Source organism: Asterias amurensis, chromosome 18 (assembly GCF_032118995.1).
Source record: "Asterias amurensis chromosome 18, ASM3211899v1".
Lineage (NCBI taxonomy): Eukaryota > Metazoa > Echinodermata > Asteroidea > Forcipulatida > Asteriidae > Asterias > Asterias amurensis.
In genome coordinates, this window is record NC_092665.1 from 13,615,999 (window position 1) to 13,636,285 (window position 20,287).

General features: G+C 38.7%; 2 protein-coding genes across 2 annotated transcripts in view; one reads left to right on the forward strand and one right to left on the reverse strand.

Annotated features, from left to right (window-relative positions):
• Positions 1-5,748, forward strand: part of LOC139951022 (2'-5'-oligoadenylate synthase 3-like) — a 30,746-nt gene extending 24,998 nt beyond the window's left edge. The window contains exons 14-18 of the mRNA XM_071949841.1: positions 720-928; positions 3,164-3,452; positions 3,842-4,214; positions 5,007-5,079; positions 5,502-5,748. Of these exons, the coding sequence (XP_071805942.1) occupies positions 720-928; positions 3,164-3,452; positions 3,842-4,214; positions 5,007-5,079; positions 5,502-5,636 (1,079 nt within the window). The 3' untranslated portion in view covers positions 5,637-5,748. The remainder of the gene's footprint in view (positions 1-719; positions 929-3,163; positions 3,453-3,841; positions 4,215-5,006; positions 5,080-5,501) is intronic.
• Positions 5,749-5,938: 190 nt separating this feature from the next.
• Positions 5,939-20,088, reverse strand: LOC139950326 (mesenchyme-specific cell surface glycoprotein-like). Its single transcript, XM_071948941.1, has 12 exons — positions 19,813-20,088; positions 15,875-16,009; positions 14,621-14,827; positions 13,742-13,931; positions 12,667-12,808; positions 11,900-12,014; positions 11,196-11,369; positions 10,707-10,772; positions 10,051-10,304; positions 9,467-9,684; positions 8,927-9,042; positions 5,939-7,877 (listed from the first exon to the last, which is right to left on the reverse strand). Exons 1-12 carry the CDS (start codon positions 19,982-19,984, stop codon positions 7,801-7,803), a joined length of 1,866 nt encoding a protein of 621 aa, XP_071805042.1. The 5' UTR covers positions 19,985-20,088; the 3' UTR covers positions 5,939-7,800.
• Between the last annotated feature and the right edge of the window lie 199 nt (positions 20,089-20,287).

Below are 20,287 nucleotides of genomic sequence, written 5' to 3' on the forward strand. Positions count from 1 at the left end.
GTGTACAAAACCAATGGGGCTGTTACAACAAAGTTAGTATAAACAAAAGCGGGACAACAGGAGGTCCGCGATTGCAGACGTATACACGCTGTGGTGTGTGTGTGTACTCCATAGAGCTATCTTTTATATAGCTCTATGGTGTACTCAAAATAATTATTAGTATAAAACCTTTACTTGATGGAGAGCTGTTGTAGTATAAAACATTGTGAGAAACAGCTCACTCTGAAGTAACGTAGTTTTTGAGAAAGAAGCAATTTCTCAATACAATATTTTAATTTGACTTGGAGACCTCAGAATTAGATTTTGAGGTCTCGATGTCAACCATCTAAAAGCACACAACTTGTACAGTAAGGGTGTTTTTAGTTCCATTATTCTCTAGCAACTTTGACGACCAATTGAGTTCAAATTTTCACAGGTTTGTGATTTATGCATAATTATGTTGAGATACACCAAGTGAGAAGACTGGTCTTTGACAGTTACCAACAGTGTCCAGTGTCTTTAAGTTGTGATTGTTATCTCCTGGCATTTTCTGGTACTCGGGTACTAAGATAGGGGAAATAATTTAATATGCGTGTAGCTTGCTTGAGATTGTGTTCCAACACCCAATGTTTCTTTTTAAAACTTTTTCCGTACAGATTGAAAACAAAATATGGGCTCGATATGGTCATGGCTTTTCGAGGACGAAACCTCGATTTTGCCTCAGGATGAACTTTTGTCAGTGGTTGTCCAACCCAACCCGGGTGAGGAGAATGACGAGCCCTGGTGTTTGTCTCGGGATGAACTAGGGAATTGGTTTATCAAGAATATACAACATGGGACGTACGCCTTCTCAAAGGACTGCAAATCAGCAATTGACAGTGTGGTCCAACACATTTACTGCCGTTGCTCTGAAAACATTCTCGCCTTTCAGGTTAATAAAGTTGTCAAGGTGAGAACATTTGTTGATGTCCTTAAGCTGATTTTTATAATATTGTGTAAAGCGCTTTGAGGCCATCCCATGCATAAGGCGCTTTATTATTTTTTAATATTATTATTATTAAGTACACACAGTATGTTTCTTTTTGGCTATCACCCAGGCGCAATTTCATATAGCTTAATTTCTGCTAAGCAAACATGAGTAGGATCCAGCCACAGATGATACATGATGATTTTGGTTGGTATTTGGGGTGGTAACAGTGTTCCAGTAAGCATCGTTAATTTACTTAGCAGGTCTACTTTTAAAAAGACACGTTGCCTTGGATCGGTCGAGTTGGTCTATACATTACAAAGTGTTTGAAACCGTTTGTTATAAAATGCATATGGTTACAAAGATGTTTTAAAAGTAGAATATAATATGATCCACACAAATATACCTCGAAATTGCGTGGTTTCCTTTTATTTTGCGAACTAACACGGTCGGCCAAAAAATTGACTCCACAAAATGGCGCGCCGTGTTAGTTCACGACGTATTTATAAGGAAATTATCCGTGCAATTTCGAGGCATTTGTGTGTGGATCATTTTATTCTACTTTTAAAACATCTTTCCAACCATCTGTATTTTGTAACAAACTGTTTTTAAACGCGTTTCATAGACCAACTCCCCTGGACCAAGGCAACGTGTCCCTTTAATTGTAATGTTTACTTTTTTGTAAAGCGCTTTAAAGCCATTATACATTTTCAGAACAGAAAACAAAAATAAAAGTTCACAGATTTACAAATAACTTACAGGGTTCACAGGAGGTAATGGTAAAAGACTTCTCTTGAAATATTATTTTTGAGAAAACATTACAACAATTATCAATTCTCGACATCGAGAATTACGGATTTATAGTAAACGCATGTTAACGGCGAAACGTGCGGAAACAAGGGTGGGTTTTCCCAATATTTTTTCCCGACTCCGATGACCGATTGAGTCTAAATTTTCACAGGTTTCTTATTTTATACACAGGGTGTCTCAAAAAAAAGGTAATCCTACTTTAAAGGGTTTTTATGACCAGACTATTATGTTTACCAGCAGAAAGTATGGCATCATCTTAATGCTGAAACCTTGTGCTTTCCAATGATACATTTGGTTACATTCTAGGGTCATGCATCAGCGAGCACCATTGTCTTGAAAATGTGGTGCAAAAATGCAGTTGGTTCACTTTTAAACCCTTGTCATTCTGGCCTTCAGACAGTGTGTAAACCTCAGGTTGTCACAATGGTTCAGCTAACGGCAGAACAGAGAATATTTGTGGTCAAGAAATGGTATGAAACCAGAACTTTTTGCATGCTACACAGGATGCATTTGGAGAAGCATTCCCAGATCGATAACCACCAGCAAAGAAACAATCTGGGCCAATGTGAGAAAGTATGAAGCACATCAGGAACCAGCCTCAATCGCAACAAAGGAAGTTCAGGAAGGCCAAGGACAGCGAGATCACAGGAAAACATCGCTATCCTACGACAGCAACTGATTGACCACCCACGGGAGACAAGTGCAAGACGGAATGGTGTTGGACTGAGCCACACCACTTTTAATCGGATCACTCATCTGGACCACATCATCACATCCGTCATGAACTTCTGCTTCCTGATCTTGCAAGAAGACATACTTTCTGTGAGCGGCTTCTTGAGCGGTGTGAGAGAGATCCCAGCAAACTTCTGGTTCATACCTTTTCTTGACCACTCTGCTGTTATTAGCTGAACCATTTGTGACAACCCGAGGTTTACATGCACTCTGTCTGAAGGCCAAAATGACATGGGTTCAAAAGTGAACCAACTGCATTTATGCACCACAACTTCAAGACAATGGTGCTCGCTGATGCATGACCCTTGAATGTAACCAAATGTATCATTGGAAAGCACAAGGTTTCAGCTTTAAGATGATGCCATGCTTTCTGCTGGTAAACATAATAGTCTGGTCATAAAAACCCTTTAAAGTAGGATTACCTTTTTTTTGAGACACCCTGTATAAGTTGTGATACACGAAGTGTGGGCCTTGGACAATACTGTTTACCGAAAGTGTCCAATGGCTTTAAGGATCTGCGTAAGGCACTTATTACGCATCGTTTATCATTGTTATCGTTTTATTTCGCTTTGCTACTTTTTGTGCTTAAGCAGCTCTATGAAATTTGGTACAGTTTGAAGATTGGGTAGGTCTATAATGTAGTTCATGGGATCAGATGTTGTGTTTCATTCGCAGGGTGGATCGCTCGGAAAAGGCACTATGGTAAAAGATCTATCGGACGTGGACCTGGTTGCATTCGTCAGCCAACCATATCTGGAACCCATCTCAGAGATTGGAAAGGAAGAATATAAGGAAACTTTGTCGGGAATAATTTCCGATCTAGCGTCAACTTTGGAATGTGTGCCGAACGTCCAAATCATACGATCCGATGAATACTTGTTGAATTTTAAGATACAAGTCGGAAGTCGATGGATAGACGTCGATGTTCTTCCTACAACGGAAAACGTTCCAAATAATCAAAGGTGTAAGTTAAACGTGAACACAGTAATAAGAACATTTTTCTGATTTTGGGTGATAATTTTTTTTTTTTTGTGGAGTCAAAAATTTGGCTCTTTGCAAAATGGCAGACCGTGTGTATTCACGAAATACAAGAAAAACCACATACTTTCAAGGTATTTTTATATAGATAATTTGAATTATCTTATTTTTAAAGCATCTTTCAAACTCCAACAATATTTCATAGGACCAAAAGCGCCCAAACCGAAGACACGTGTACCCTATAATCCCTGCATTCCAACAACGCCACGATCAGCTCAATCGGCCAATGGTGTTTAGTTTAAATAATGCTATCATCTTCAGAAACAGGCGTCCAACAGTGTTTCTTTCTGATTCTTACTTCTTCCTTTCCTTCAGCGTATCGCAATCTCTTTCTGTCTATGCTAGACTACGGGAATGGAACAAGACAGCTTTATTCTGCATCATTCGTTCAGTACCGAAAGCAGTTTGTTAAGGAACAACCCGGCCACGTGAAGGAGTTAATACGCCTGGTGAAGTATTGGGCGTCTAGATTCCTCCCTAAGTATCTCCAGAAGTCTTACCCTCTGGAGTTGATCACCATCTACCGGTGGGAGAAGGCAGGGAAGCCAAGTTATCTTGATAAAGCCCAGGGTTTGAGGAGCGTCTTGGAAGTTCTGACCAAACTGGACAGGCTGCGTGTTTCTTGGAAATACATGCACAATGATGATCACCTTGAAGAAACTATTATCAGGAAACTCAAAATGGAAAGGTGAACTTTACTGAGTTGATTGGGCGTTAAAGGCACTGGACACTATTGCCAACTACTCAAAATAATTGTAAGCAAAAAAACTTGGTAATGAGCAATGGAGCCGTTGATAGTATACAACATTGCGAGAAACGGCTCCCTCTGAAGTAACACAGTTTTTGAGAAAGAGGTAATTTCTTATACCCAATAAATATTAAAAGACTTCAGGCCTGAAGCCATCTGAAAGCACACAATTTTTGTGCAACAAGGGTGTTCTTTTCTTTCTTTGCTCTCTTGCAACTTCGAAGACCAAGAGTCTAAATTTTCACAGATTTGTTATTTTATGAATAATAATGTTGGGATACACCAAGTGAGAATACTGGTCTTTGATTATTACCAAAGGTGTCTAGTGCCTTTAAAATAAGAATTGAGATTCTGCCTGACAAAACATCACACTTTTGCTCATGAATATGGACATTTTAACTAACACAAAGTAACAAATTGCATGGACCCTGTGAACATAATAATGTGGTCACGAATACTTTGTAAGTGACATCATTAACATGAAAACAGCACGACTGAGTAAGTCTAGTACCCAGAAACACCACTCACAAGGCTTGGATCCTATGCGATTAAGGCGTCGAACACGCACTCTGCTGCTTATTCGTTTGACCTTGGGTACCACCTTCATTGCTCATGAATGCAATTTAGTACTTGCACAATGCTCATGAAAATTGCACAGTCTATTTATTATTACTACAATCATGCTCTTTAATTTTAACCTATGACGTGTACCCCCCCCCCCCCACTCTACAGACCAATCGTTTTGGACCCGGCAAATCCGACGAACAACGTTTGCTACATGTACACCCTTCGGGACAACATAGAGGTAAGCAAATGGCACATCGAGGACTGATACATGAACGAACAGTGTGTTTTCAAGTAGATTATGGTGGCATTGGCCTAATGGAACACATTAAAGCTGTCCATCAGAGATTCTGCGCACCACAATAGACCTTATGCACATGACGTCATTTTAGTAGGGCGCCCTCACCTAAAGGTCAAAAGGGGGTTGTTCATTGGCCAATTCTGTGCGCCGCGCGAACAAATTTGTGCGTTTCGATTGTTTCGTCACCGTTTTTCCACTAAGATGGCCGCTGGATGACGTCAATGCATAAGGTCTCATAACATGGACTGAAGGAGTGTGATTCAAAAGAGGGCGATATCAGAAGTTTTGTTTACACAGTTTTCTGTTGGGGGGGGGGGATCTGCAATGGGACTCACGCAGTGTTTTAAATTCTAACCATGCAGGTATTAGCCTCGGCTGCCGAAAGAACCCTTCAGACAGACCTCCTGGAAAACGTCATCGTGTGGCCATACGTGAGAAAATGTCGCGCCTTCAAGAGGCAAAGAGCAGCATTTTCAAACACTTGGCCTACGCGGTAAACTTTCCACCTTTCATGCGCAAGTTTGGGTGAGCGACTAGATTTGACTAGACCGACTAGACTAACCAGAAACCATAGAACACAGGGAGATTGACTATTATAGGACCATGCACAGGGGGAATCGTCGATATGTATTGTGTTCCATATAGATATGGTCAATTCATGAGCAACGCCACAATTTCTGGTCAGAATATGCTTTTTGATTTTAGTACACAACAACACAAACATTGCTTGATAAAAAGCTGGAGATTTTAATAATGATAGCAAGATCAGTGGTTTAATATGCAAAGTGAAAGACTACTTAGACTAAGACTACTTAATTGTATTCTCACTATTTATTTATTTATTTTTGTGATTAATCACTTTTCGGATACCTCAAAGGCGTTTCCTTCTAACGAAAAGGGTTCACATGTTAAATAATTATTACCGAAAAAAATTAGCAGTGCCAAATCAAAGTTTATACGATCACTTTTATGAAACATTAATGTACGCATATATATTCGCTGAAATAAACTAAAATGTGTAATAGCCATTATTTGAAGCCAATTTATAGGCTTAAGTTATAAACATGCTTTTGTATTCAAAAATCCTCGGGAGTACAGTGGATTCCTGACATTTTGTAAAATGTCGGTTTTGTTTTGTATTCTATTCCTTTACAAACAAACCAAGAAGTTCGTATGTACTTAAGACACTGTGCATACACTGTTGGTGTTTGTCAAAGACCAGTCTTCTCACTTGGTGAATCTCAACATATACATAGAATAACAAATCTGTGAAAATTTGATCTTAGTCGGTCGTCGAGTTTGCGAGATAATAATGAAAGAAGAAAAAACCTTGTCACACGAAGTTGTGTGCTTTCCGATGCTTGATTTCGAGACCTCAAATTCTAAACTTGAGGTCTCGAAATCAAATTCGTAAAAAAATTACTTCCTTCTCGAAAACTATGTCACTTCAGAGGGGGCTGTTTCTCACAATGTTTTATACTATCAACCTCACCCCATTACTCGTAATCAAGAAAGGTTTTATGATGATAATTATTTTGAGTAATTATCAATAGTGTCCACTGCCTTTAATACCCTCATCTTCGACCGACGCTTCTCATTTTCCCTGCATATTGGTAGTAACTTACCAGAGTATCTTAACCATGTAATAATTATCCTACAATTGATGCTGTAGTCTGTATAATGCTTAAACTACATTTGATACTTTTGTTTGTTGTTACCAATATTGGAATAAATGTCTAAACAACGCTCTGTAATGTGACATAGCCTGGCCGATTCAACTTGCACTTGACCATGCATAATATTGCCATTGATAGACTTTCGGTGCCCTTTTGTAAAGTAGGTTTTGTTTTTCACTGTTCATTTATAAAATAAAACAAAAAGCAAGAAACTAAATAAGTATTGATTCCTACCATGACCTTCGACCTATTCTGTAATGTAACAAAGCCTAACTGATGTAAAGCGGTTCAAATTACACTTGACCATGGATAACATGAATGGGCATAACAGTGGCGCGACACACGAAGAAAATACAAATTAGACACACGTATTAGTAAGCTTGCTATCCTGACACGTGGAGTTGATATATAACTCAAATTTCCCGCCCAAATATAATGGAGAAACAAATTAATAAAAACCATTGATCATTAAAGGCAGTGGACACTATTGGTAATTACTCAAAAGAATTATTAGCATTAAACCTCACTTGGTAAAACGTAATGGGGAGAGGTTGGCAGTATAAAACATTGTGAGAAACGGCTCCCTCTGAAGTGGAGTAGTTTTCGAGATAGAAGTAGTTTTCCACCAATTTAATTTCGAGACCTCAAGTTTAGAACTTGAGGTCTCGCAATCAATCATCTAAACGCACACAACTTCGTGTGACTAGGGTGTTTTCTTCTTTCATTGTTATCTCGCAACTTTGATGACCGATTGAGCTCAAATTTTCACAGGTTAGTTATTTTATGCATATGTTGAGATACACCAACTGTGAAGGTTAGTCTTTGACAATTACAAATAGTGTCCACTGCCTTTAAGCCAAGGCCCAAGAATCCAAACCGTCTACAGCTTTCCCAGGTTTTGAGAAACTTGTGTAAACAAAATTCTAAGGTGCATTTGATTGGCAATCCTTTCCAACAGCTGTCTGTGGCGTGCAGAGATGATTTTTTATAACGTGGTGATTGCGTACACTAATGCTGAGACAACCCATGCCATTGCTGACGTACGTAAATATGGACTGCCGCCTATACACAAAAGAAGGAGGAAAATAAGAAGTTTTTAGAGTCATTCGCATGGACAGTATGCCTGGTTTAAACTTAGCATTGCATGGTTTAGTGGAGATACATTGCATGCTCAATGGGAATAATGTATAATTTTAATAGGTTAAACGAGTAAGCTATTGTTTTTAGGCTATAGTGAGATAGTTTATAATGGTTTATGAATTATGCATCATGTTAATATAAAGTTAGTTGTATAGGTTTATATGTCAGTTTAGTATGCACGTTTTAACGAGTACTATAGCAGACGTTCTTTCAGACTTTATATAGGGACAATATTTCATTGTAAGCTTGTGTTTTAGATCACTCGAGTTGGTTGATTCGAGTGATTTGGTTGATACCATTGATGATGATTTATGATTGTCAATCTCCTGTAATCAAGTTTGTTCACTGCCGATGTCCTAGGGAAATCTCCCCCTCCCCGCAGATTCTGTCCCCAAACAGGGAATTAACACTATGCGCTATCAGAAGAAGTCTGTAAACAGTTCGTCGTATTGGGGCGGAGTCTCGGGGGGGGGGGCACAGAGTCTCCTGCCACAACGGGTGAAGGACTGTGTTGCCTTCGGATGGGACGTTAATCCGTTGGTCGCGTGTGTTGTGTAACGCATGCAAAAGAACCTAGTGCACTTTATATCGAAAAGAGAAGGGGTTCGCCCTGGTGTTCCTGGCTGTGACTGCTAAAAGCGCCGAAGCACCTTGTAAACCCTTTTAAGGTGCTTCGTAATAATGGTCTCAGATGGTCTATCTTTCTGAAAGTTTGTATATACCCAGCGCCTTGGGTACCTTGTTGGTAGCGTGTGCTATATAATACTTCGGTATTATTAGACTATTATTTTTATTATTAATATTATTATTTTAAGCCGGCCTTCATTGTGGTGCATCTTCTGATTCAAAAGAATGACTTGGTTTTCCAACCCTGTGATTTTAACATCTCATCTGGCTGACTCTATTGATTCAGTTGATTCAAATCATGTAAACTATTTATATGATTCAGTTGGTTGCGCTGTGTATCTCACCAGAATGTTGGCTTTCTTCGACCTCCTTCACTTCGTATAGTGACAAGGTGCCGCTGACTTTACCAGTAACCAACAGGATTGGTTTACCGCTGGGGTTGTCTGAGGCTGGGATAAAACTAAAACATGAAAAAAATAGAAGATTATAAGAATTCATTAATGTAGGAATGACGGCGAATTAAAAAAACAGGGATTGATTATTGTGTATAAGATGTGTATAATTATTTGATATGTTTAAATTGATTACACCAAAAGGAAGCATTGTGGTCAGGTGCAATTCAATATTATTGCGTTTATATATATTTTAATATTGCGTTTATACATATATTTTAAATCTGGTAAAAGTAAATAGCTAGTGTTCACTTATGTGGAACAGCTGAGGATTGAGTTGGTGGAAATTAAAAAGCTAGGATCTTGATCCATCAATACTTAGTGCCATATTTATTTTTAACAAAATCCACACCAGACCATTAAATAACGACTTGTCCACAAGTCTAATAGGAGACGGTAATTGACCGCGAAATACGGCTCTTTGCAACTTACTGCAAGTCTTCCGGACGAAGATCCCCAAGGTTCCGGTTTTCCAGTAGCTTTTCGAACGAGTCGCTCGTCCCACCAGCCCTGTAAATTGACTCGAATTTCGGAACAGCGGAATGTTCCGGGAAGCTGTACACCATCACAGTACTGGTGTGTTCCTGCGCTACGAACAAGAGGCGTTTTCCATTGAGCTCGCCCGTCTCGATCGCCTCGCATTCCGGTCCCTTTGTGAATTTGAAGAAAGAAAAAATCACCCGGTTATAACGTGTCAACATACAAAGTTCATAACACTTGGCGCCAAGTACTGAGTATACAGTGCTTACACACATCGGTGTATGGGTAAAAACCAAAATTAATATACTTGGCGCCAAGGTTCCTTGTAAAGCCTGTAAGCATAACAACTTGCTACGCACAGAAAAATCTTGCGCCAATATTTCATAAAGTTTGCATTGTTGTATAGCAACTAGTGGCCGACTAATTGTTTTACTTTAAAGAGACATATGCTAAGCAACATTTTAAATGCTGGTTGTGGCGAAATTTTGCGGGCCTCAAAGTGTGACGTCAGATGTTTAGGCCAATGTTATTCTTACTTTGTCATCAGAACGGCTGTCAAATTTATCTTCGGGTGACTCGTCGTCGGGGTCTTTTGATTTTCCTTCGGCGTTGAAAACCTCGGGGAAGAAGGTGGCGTGTTGTCGTTCAACCTCGTCCCCACTGTCGTACACAAGTGAGAAATTGTCCGCCCTGAACACTGAGAAACTACGCCCTCCGAAGAAGTGAAGTTTGTCGAACTTGGTAGGATCTTGTGGGTTGCGGCCATCCACTGTACTGATATACAGTCGGCCTGAAAAAAGGATGTAATAAATATATTAAATAGATACAGCAGTATCTAAGACATTCAGTATAGCATTTGTAGATTATTAGCTTTTAAAATGAACGGGAAATTAAACAAGTTAGTATATAGGCCTAACTTGTTTCCATTGCTCGTTTAGAGCTGTTTGACCCCAAAGTGGATGTCGATTTACTAAGTTTGTCATCGTCGTTTAGAGCTGTTTGACCCAAAAGTGGATATCGAAAAACCTAGTTTGTCATTGTCGTTTAGAGCTGTTTGTTCCCAATGTTGATACTCACTTACCTATTTGTCATCTTCGTTTAGAGCTGTTGGACCCCATAAAGTGGATATCGACTTTCCTAGTTTGTCATCGTCGTTTAGAACTGTTTGACCCCAAAGTGGACATCGACTTACCTAGTTTGTCATCGTCGTTTAGTGCACCCCGCAGAGCATGAGACACCGAAGAAGAAAGCTCATTATCTGCCGAAGAACGAAAGAACGCTAATTATAGTCAACAAAACATGACGTAATAAAGGTATATGCTATTTAAACTACGGAGTCTTATAAGTGTCATACAACTTATCAAGATAATGCGAAGTCGGTCATGTCAGGAATGATGTCGACTCATGAACCTTGTTGATACAAATCTTTAGAATCGACTTGTCATCAAGAGTCGATATGATGAGGTGAACCGTTACTGTGGCTTAATAACCAAATCACGTGTTCAAGCATAGGCTGCCCTTAGCAACAGCTTTAGCAACAGCCAAAGCCTACAACTTACACATAGCCTCATTCACACTGTGATATTTTGGGTCAAACCATTTCAACAAAGGGGACATCGTTATCCTCGTCTGTCTTTTTTTTCACGGTTTGTATATTGGGGCGTTCACGTTTTTAGTTTACCGTTCACAAACTCCCTTCCTCGTTTGTAATCCTTCCATTCTCTGTCGCCAGCTTCGTAATCCAAGTCATGTCCTTCATTAACCGTAATGATGTAACCGACGCCATCCACCTCCATGTGTTTAATGGCATCAGGCTGATAGATGCTGTAGATATCGTACGATCCGAAATGAATCCCTGAACAAAAAAAACCCAGAACAAACAAAAAAGTTAATTTAAAAACAACCGAAAGTGAATGAGTCAACAACGAGGAATTATTTAGAGACAGCGGACCAGTCTATATTGTAAACATTCCAGCGGGTAAATGACCCTTAAATTACGTTTCTCAAGACTTCTTTTCTCATACACAGAACTATAAATAAAAAAAAAACACTTATTATAATAGCCAGCTGCTTACTGGCAGCTCACGCACTGAGGGGTTTTAAGAACAATCGACACAGCTTTTAGGAGATGAGGGGTGGATTCCTAAGTTAGGACGAGTAACTGGTCCTAACTCGAGATAAGACTAGTCCTAACTCTTTGTGAAATCGACCCCTGGTCACATGGTGTTTAACCTTTCAGAATTCACTTTACTAGCGAAAGTTGCTGTGTGCCTCTAACAACATTTGTTATTGCCGTTACTTTTAAGAGAGGTTACCAAACGTATACCTCCCCTGTAACTGTGGCTAAATTACGACAATTTATTAAATATAATTTCTTTCCCTTACCTCCATCTTTGTCGCTTGCATCAAGAAGCAAATTCTTCCAGGACTTGACTCCAAGAGGATAAATGTCTACAAAGGTGTCTGAAGTCAGATCTATCACTGCGATAGCATTGTTATCCTAAAATAGATCGAAAATAAGAAAAGTAGAAACCATAATGGTTTGGTTCTTTCTGTGTTTTTAGAATGATTTGGAAATTGGGTTTTATTTGATGAAATTGTGATATTTTTATTGAACACACTGGCTCTTTATATTTTGGTTCGAGTTGATAACAACAAGTCCTATCTCATCTGAAAGCAATTGTTTGCCTTTGTGATATCTTGATTATACTCTGGATCTATAGATTTCGGTTCCATTGACTAGTATTAGCAGATAATATCTCACCTTAAGGCAAATGTATGACGTATGTCATCTTTATTTAAAATAATATACCCTGGTTCCATAGATTTGGGCTCTAGCACTTTTAGCTGATAATAACAAGTTCTATCTCTTCTGAAAGCAAATGTTCGCATTTGTGTCATCTCTATTTAAAGTAATATACTCTGGTTCTAGCTGGAACTAACCAGTTCTATCTCACCTAAAGGCAAATGTACGCCTTTGTGTCATCTCAATTTAAAGTAGTAAACTCTGGTTCTAGCTGGAACTAACCAGTTCTATCTCACCTAAAGGCAAATGTACGCCTTTGTGTCATCTCGATTTAAAGTTGTATATACTCTGGTTTCGTAGATTACTAGATTTTGCTTCTAGCTGGAACTAATAACGTCTATCTTACCTGAAGGCAAATGTACGCCTTTGTGTCATCTCCATTCAAAGTAATATACTCTGGTTCTATTGATTGAGAAAATACTGTTGGGGTTTCACTTATTTCTCCTCTATAAGGCCACCTGACACCGCGCTCAAGATAGTCTTGGGCTCTGAAAGATAAATAATATATGTCAAAACCGTTGAAGGAAGTCAAGGGGGTATCATATATCACTTTGTTCCAGGACCATCAAATAGTTTCCTCTTACAGTGTTATCGTTCTACTGTGACGTCAATCGCTATATATAACATTGTGATGAGCAACATTAGATAATAAGTGTTTGCGTTTGCAAACAACTGCTAAAGTTTTTGGAAAACCCCACTGTCAGTTGCAATCCTTAGTGTTCCCGATTATATCCAGTTTATAACATAATTATTTTTAACTTGTGTTGTAAGAAGTAAAATTCAAGAAAATAGTGGTTACGATCGTTATAAACCTGGTTAACGTACTGTTACCCTGTGTTGAAAGACGTTCAGTTCAAGTTAATGTTGCATACACGTTTATAGTGTTAACTTATTGTTAACCAATGTGTTGAAAAACGTCAAAACCAAGTTGATGTTGCTTTACGATAATTTAATCCGATAGCCTATTGTTACCTTTGTTGAAAGACGTTAAAAACAGTGGACGCTATTGGTAATTGTCAAAGACCAGTCTTCTCACTTGGTGTATCTCAACATATACATAAAATATTAAACCTGTGAAAATTTGAGCTCAATCGGTCGTCGAAGTTGCGAGATAATAATGAAAGAAAAAACACCCTTGTCACACTAAGTCGTGTGCTTTCAGATGCTTAGTTTCGAGACCTCAAATTTTAATTCTGACGTATCGAAATCAAATTCGTGGAAAAATACTTCTTTCTCGAAAACTATGTCCCTTCATCAGAGGGAGCCGTTTCTCACAATGTTTTTTACCATCAACCTCTCCCCATTACTCATTACCAAGTAAAGTTTTATGCTAATAATTATTTTGAGTAATTACCAATAGTGTCCACTGCCATTAAGTCTAAGTTAATGTTGCTTTAAAACGCTGGTAAGCTTTTTACTACCTTTTATTGAAAGACGTAAAGTTCAAGTTGATGTTACTGAGAAGAGTTCCTGTTTCACTGAGATGAAGAATAGAAACAGAGCCCTCAACGTCAACGATGTATCCATCCTTTTCAACTGTTTTCCCCTCGTTAGCTACCAGTACGGTGCGACAGTCAGCGGTGAATTTCAGCATCTCTGGTTTGCTCCCAACTGAAAACGACGGTTTCATTAGTAATTGTACAAAAAAGTGTAAGTCTGCTGCCACCAAGCGTCCCACCTCAGCGTCCCTGTGGCGTTTCGATTTTTAATAAGGGGTTTATTGGACCCTCCTGGTTTAATTAGTAATTTTACAAAAACAAAATGTAAGTCTGCTGCCACCAAGCGTCCCACCTCAGTGTCCCTGTGGCGTTTCGATTTTTAACAAGGGGTTTATTGGACCCTCCTGGTGTGCTTTTCCCCACACAAAATATTCCTTTTTACATTCCTGCCAAGTTGTAAACCACCACAACTCGATTTTTTTTTCTCGAGTGGAGTTATTCTACTCCGTTTATTAAAAAAAAAAAAAAAAAAAAAAACATCACTTAATCCACATTAATAAAGAAGCACAATATTTACTGCTATTTCATAGCAAAAACAAACGTTAAATAAATATACAAGTATAATACACAGAAACAAATAAAAACAATTTAGCGTGACGTTTTCACGAAATAAGGCAAAACAAGGGACTTAATTAAATTAAAACAAAACAAAACAATGAAATAGCACCAAATTTACATCAAAAGGTACAAATGAAAACCCTCAATGATGTACAGCAAGTATAGGACTAGGGTTACTGGATTCGTAAGTGCTGAATAATGATCGTGTTCACAAGGGTGTCGGAAATGAGTCCTTAGCCTTACCTGTAATGCTTTCAATAAGAGAGAGTCTATTGTATCGGCTGTCATAGAGGCTGTACAGCTCCAGTTTTCCAGGAATACCATCTAAAACAATACCAATGACATTGCCGCATAGCTCAATATCTTCCCCGGGACCGGTTAACTCCATGTAATGAATAATGTTGGGCCGCGTGACGTCAGAGATGTCGACGACGTGTAGAAAGTTATCGCCTATGAGTGATTGAGTTGAAGAAAGCACAGAACAAGAAAACAAGTAGAAATTAATCTGTACATCCCAGTGGAATTTCCTTTATTTTCAATTTCATTTATTAATTCTGGTTGTGAAGCCAAGGACTCTCAGAAAAGTGAACATAGCCAAGAACCCAATAGGGAGAAGACAAGGAAGGAAGGAATGCACTCATGAATGCAAACAAACCATAGATATAGAATTAAATAACTAGATCGGCCGCGCGTACATACGCGCCGTTGCCTGTGTAGAAAAAAAATTGTTCGCCATGGACGCGGTAAAAAATTCACGTTCGAAAGGCGACGCGCGAAAATGAACACGGGCGATAGGCCTTTGACGCGCTAAGTGTCACGTGCTGACGGCAACAAGTCACGTGCTGACGGCAACGCACAGAAAATGTACACGGGAGATAGGCAATGGCGGCCCCCATGCCAGAACCCGCGTATGTACGCGCGGCCGATCTAGTTATTCTATTCTATATCTATGAAACAAACTTGTATAATAACGCGTTGAAAATTCAATTGCCGGTGGGTGTATATGTGTGTACACATTAACTTTTTGTTGAAACCTTGGGTAGTTCTAGCATGTTATAATTAAACAGCGGTGGCATTGGACTTCTGGTCCATGTTAAGTTAACACTCGTTAAATTACCGCGGCTCAAATCGGCCTGTTATTAACAGCGGCGGTAAGTTACCGGCTGGGCCCAATTTCATGGCTCTGCTTACCGCCGAATTCTGCACGATTCCCCGCTTACGTGCAAGCGCCGAATTTCTGCGCTAGCCTTGTAAGCGTAGAATGCCTAGTAACGTGAAGTACGCACGCGCAGAACCTTAGTTATCTGTTTTTTTAATTATCCCACTCGCCAATATTATTTTAGTGACAAAAGCTTTATTTTGACAAAATACCACTTCCAGGTGACTTTAATAATTATTTGGCAAGTTAGCAAATTGCGGTGGTAAGTTTTAAGTTCAATGTAACGGTGCTTAAGTAGTACAGTTTTGAGATTGGATGTACCAATAAACTTGACTTACCAATAGAGTAGACCATTGAGCTGATCTTGTCATAAGCGCTTTGTTGTACTGCGTCCCCGTCCAATGCATACTGTGGCGTTATGTCTGGTTGGTAATCGTAGGGTACGTAAACCGTCGAGATGGGATCCAAAACCACTGCAAAATACACAACAGAGTTTTTTTTTATTTAGTTTTTCATTTCTCGGAAGCTTGTTTCCAAAATTAGTAAACATATTATTGTTATTTTTCAGTATATTGAACCACAAATCGTAGCCCCAGGGCCAAATTGTTATGTGAATGTACGAAGAGTATCATATTTAAAATTTAAAATTTAAAATGAATATCAATAAACCATTTAAAACAACACGTTTTTTAATTTAAAATGTTAAAAAAAAAAGGACCGTACTTTGTGTAAACGGGTGGTTTTCATCGAGTAGAATATTTTTTGGAGTAGCGAGTATTCCTACCATGGACACTCTGGAAAATACTGTGGAACGAGGCGGTTGATAATAACAATAATTTGTTGAACTGATTATTGCGCTCTCTCCAGGACCAGCCTGTTCAAAAGCGCATAACAACTTAACACAATTCACGTACAAAAAAAAATTATGAAAATTAATTAATCCAAACGAAAACAATCAAATGCGTAATTACGTAAAAAAAAACATTAAAAAGTTACAGCAATCCATTAAAAGGTTACAGCAAATAACCAAAAATCCATTAAAAGGTTACAGCAAATAACAATCAGTAAAAAATTACAACAAACAATTACAAAACAGACTTAAAAACATACAGAAGCAAATTGCACAAAGATCATGGAAACTGATAAATTTGTTACAGATCTTTCTTATGCAACGTACTTTGTCAATCGAGGTTTGAAAACTATGAAAATTCATAAGGCAAAACAAAACCAGATGGACACAGTTTGCACCAATGTCACACAAGTATTCAAAAATAGTGTTGAATTTTTGGAAACAAAGCAACCAACGATGTTTAATTATTTAAATGTTTGCAGATTTTTTGTAAAAGTTTGGTCAGAACATCTGATAACAAGATTGAATGTTATGATAACGTACTTCCTTCCGTCCATGTCAACCAGTGCAGTATGTTTATCAACTTACAGTGGAAAGGTTTATTATGTAGCCAAAATGAAGATAATTATAAGCCCTTTTCGAATCCATGGTTTCGGCTTTAGATTCGGCTTCAGGCTCCGTTCTCTCGTCTGAAGCCCTGCGCACATCCGCAAAGCATGCGCAATTGTCAAAACCAACCGCGGGGCCAAGCCTAGCCCGAGCCGAATCCAAAGCCAAAGCCGTGGTTTCGAATAGGGCCATAGTCTGACCCCATGATCATGTGAATCAATGAAAATCATCGAATTTCACAGGGAACATGACCGATGACAATGTGTTGTGGAAAGTAATGTAATCTTCCGTGTTTGATACACTTCTTGACAAAAAAAAAACCCTCAATCTTGGGTTTATTATCAAATCACCAAGTCATTGCGACGTTCACATGCGCCCCAGTTTTTCGTATCATATCCTTCATGGAGTGAGTCGGGTCAATGTGTTTTCCACATGCTGTGCCAAACTTTGTCTGAATATCTGATAAGCAAAAATAACAATGCAGAATCCGGTTTCAAATAAAGGGCGATCTGATGTTTTTGTCCAACACCGCGATGGAAGTCAAACCGCCCATAATCTTTAAATCCTGGGGTGGATTTCACAAAGAGTTAGGACTAGTCTTATCTCGGGTTGGGACGAGTTACTCGTCCTAACTTAGGACTAGCCATGAGTGTTTTTTTTTATATCTCCTATGACTAGTCCTAAGTTAGGACTATAGTCCGAACTCCTATCATACTCTCTAAATGTAAAAAAGTGAAAAACACCACTCTAACTTCGAGCTGTCCTTCATATGGCTCTTTAAAAAGAGTGGTGGTTATTTCACTCTTTAAGAGGGGTTTCACTCCAGGACAGAGTGAAAAATCACTCAAAAAAGATGCAAACTTCAATCTAAAAAATAAAAGAGTGTAAGACCACTCAAAAAAGAGTTGTCCTTCATATGGCTCTTGAAAGAGTGTTTTTTCACTCTTTTACATTAAGAGAGTATCAATTAAAGGGTGTCTCTAAAGATGCTCTGAAATGATTTTATTTTTGTAATGTATGTTTCTTAGTAGATGAAGTCACCGAAACTAGCTAAGGCAAACATTGCAGTGGGCATAAGTGGATCAGGCCAATTAACTGTAGGCGCAAACGTTTGGTTATCACTCTTAAAAAATTGGGAAACATTTCACTTCAGATTATTGTGGTTGTGTTAAAATGTGTCAGTTTGTATCTTTCAAAATTTGAATTTGAATTCGCGATATTCAGAAACGCAACCACCCAATTGAAGTTAAATTTGCAAGTATGAATATAATTGTATACATCTACATCTTTAAAGGATTAAAACAATCGAGTGGTTAACAAGACCCAAGGTAACCTTTGCCCTTGCGAGTCTCGCCTACAATAATTAATCACTTTTCAGAACTTGGGGTTCCTATCACACATATTGCTTTAACATGTGAATGAACCTTGCGACCTGTTGATCACACGACAGTACACGTACATGCAGTTGCCAACACAAGAAAGACAGACTAGAGAAACTAGTCTTCAACAGCCGTGAAATTACTATTACACTTTTCCATTATCTGTTTTTCGATTAAAGAACTCTTCAAAAGGTCTTCAACAGTCGTAAAATTACTATTTATAATTATACTTTTCCATTATCTGTTTTTCAATTTAAGGCCTATGTATATTTGGTTTGCGGTAACACCATGTGTGTATCTACTTGCCAGGTAGAGTTGTTCTTAGAGAACTGTCTTTATTCTACTGCCGCGGAGTAGATAATCGGAGGTTCGGGAGACTTCTCAGTTCTGAAAAGAACTGTCCTGCTTTTTAACTATTACCAGGGCGGATGGTATAGAAATTAGACTGGACTACTCCTTTAGCTTATAGGATCGTAATTAACTGTACTGCCGCGGAGTCAGATCTGAATTGGTTTAAACGTTTCGACTAGCTTGCTCTAGTCATCGTCAGGAGACAGAAGTCTCCCGAACCTCCGATTATCTACTCCGCGGCAGTAGAATAAAAGCAAGACAGTTCTCTAAGAACAACTCTACCTGGCGAGTAGATACACACATGGTGTTACCGCAAACCAAATATACATTGATACCTCACCATGCAATGCCTCAAATCCTGTAATTTAAGGCCTCTTTAAAAAAAAGTCTTTAACAGTCGTGGAATTACTATTACACAAACTTTTCCATTATCTGTTTTTCAATTAAAGGTCTCTTCAAAAAAATTGCAACAGGCCAGGAATAACTATAAGTATTACACATAAAAATTATTATACTTTTCAATTATAATTGTGCTGTTTTTTCGATTAAAGGTATCTTCAAAACATTTGCAACAGGACAGGAATTACTATTACACATTATACTTTTCGATTATAATATGCTGTTCTTTCGATTAAAGGTCTAGTATTCAAAAAGTCTGCAACAGTCGTGGAATTATTACTATTACACAATACTTGTCCATTTTTGTATAATATGCTGTTTTTGCCATCGAAGGTCTTCAAGAAGTTATACACAAATTATTCACATGTATCGATTCCCTGTCATATGAAAGCACACAACTTCGTGTGACAAGGGTGTTTTTCTTCCATTATTATCTCGCAACTTCAACGACTAATTGAGCTCAAATTTTCACAGGTTTGTTATTTTTTTAATGCATATGTTGAGATACCAAACACCAAGTGAGAAGACTGGTCTTTGACAATTACCAAAGGGAGTCCAGTACCTTTAAGTCATTTTTCCAAAGTGTATGACTGGGTGAATGGACCAGTCAACATGATCAAGTCCCAAATGTGGGGTTTGTCATCAATCAGTAAATCATTACAACAATTCGGAAGATGAACGTACTCACCGACAGTGTGCACCATTGCATTCGCTGCGGACCCATTCCCTCGGGCCAACAGTCCGTCCCCGCTCGGTGCGTACCCGTACGGTAGGTAGGCCGTCGACAGCTCACGGAGTGTCATCGCAGCTTCCGCAAGGAACACCAAGGACAGAAGAATCGCAAACTTAGGAGTCCACATTTTGTTTCGGTGTTTTGTGAGACTCTAACAACCCACTGTCTGTACCCACTGGTATCCCACTATGTACACCCAATAGAGCACGAATGCAGGGACTTTATAACGACTGTTTGAACGCGAGGATTTTCAGATCTTGGGTCTTCAAATCTACGTCACTATATAAACACCACTGCTATTAAAGGTACTGGACACCTTTGGTAATTGTCAAAGACCAGTCTTCTCAATTGGTGTATCTTAACAATATGCACAAAATAACTAACCTGTGAAAATTAGAACTCAGTTGGTCGTCCAAGTTGCGAGATAATA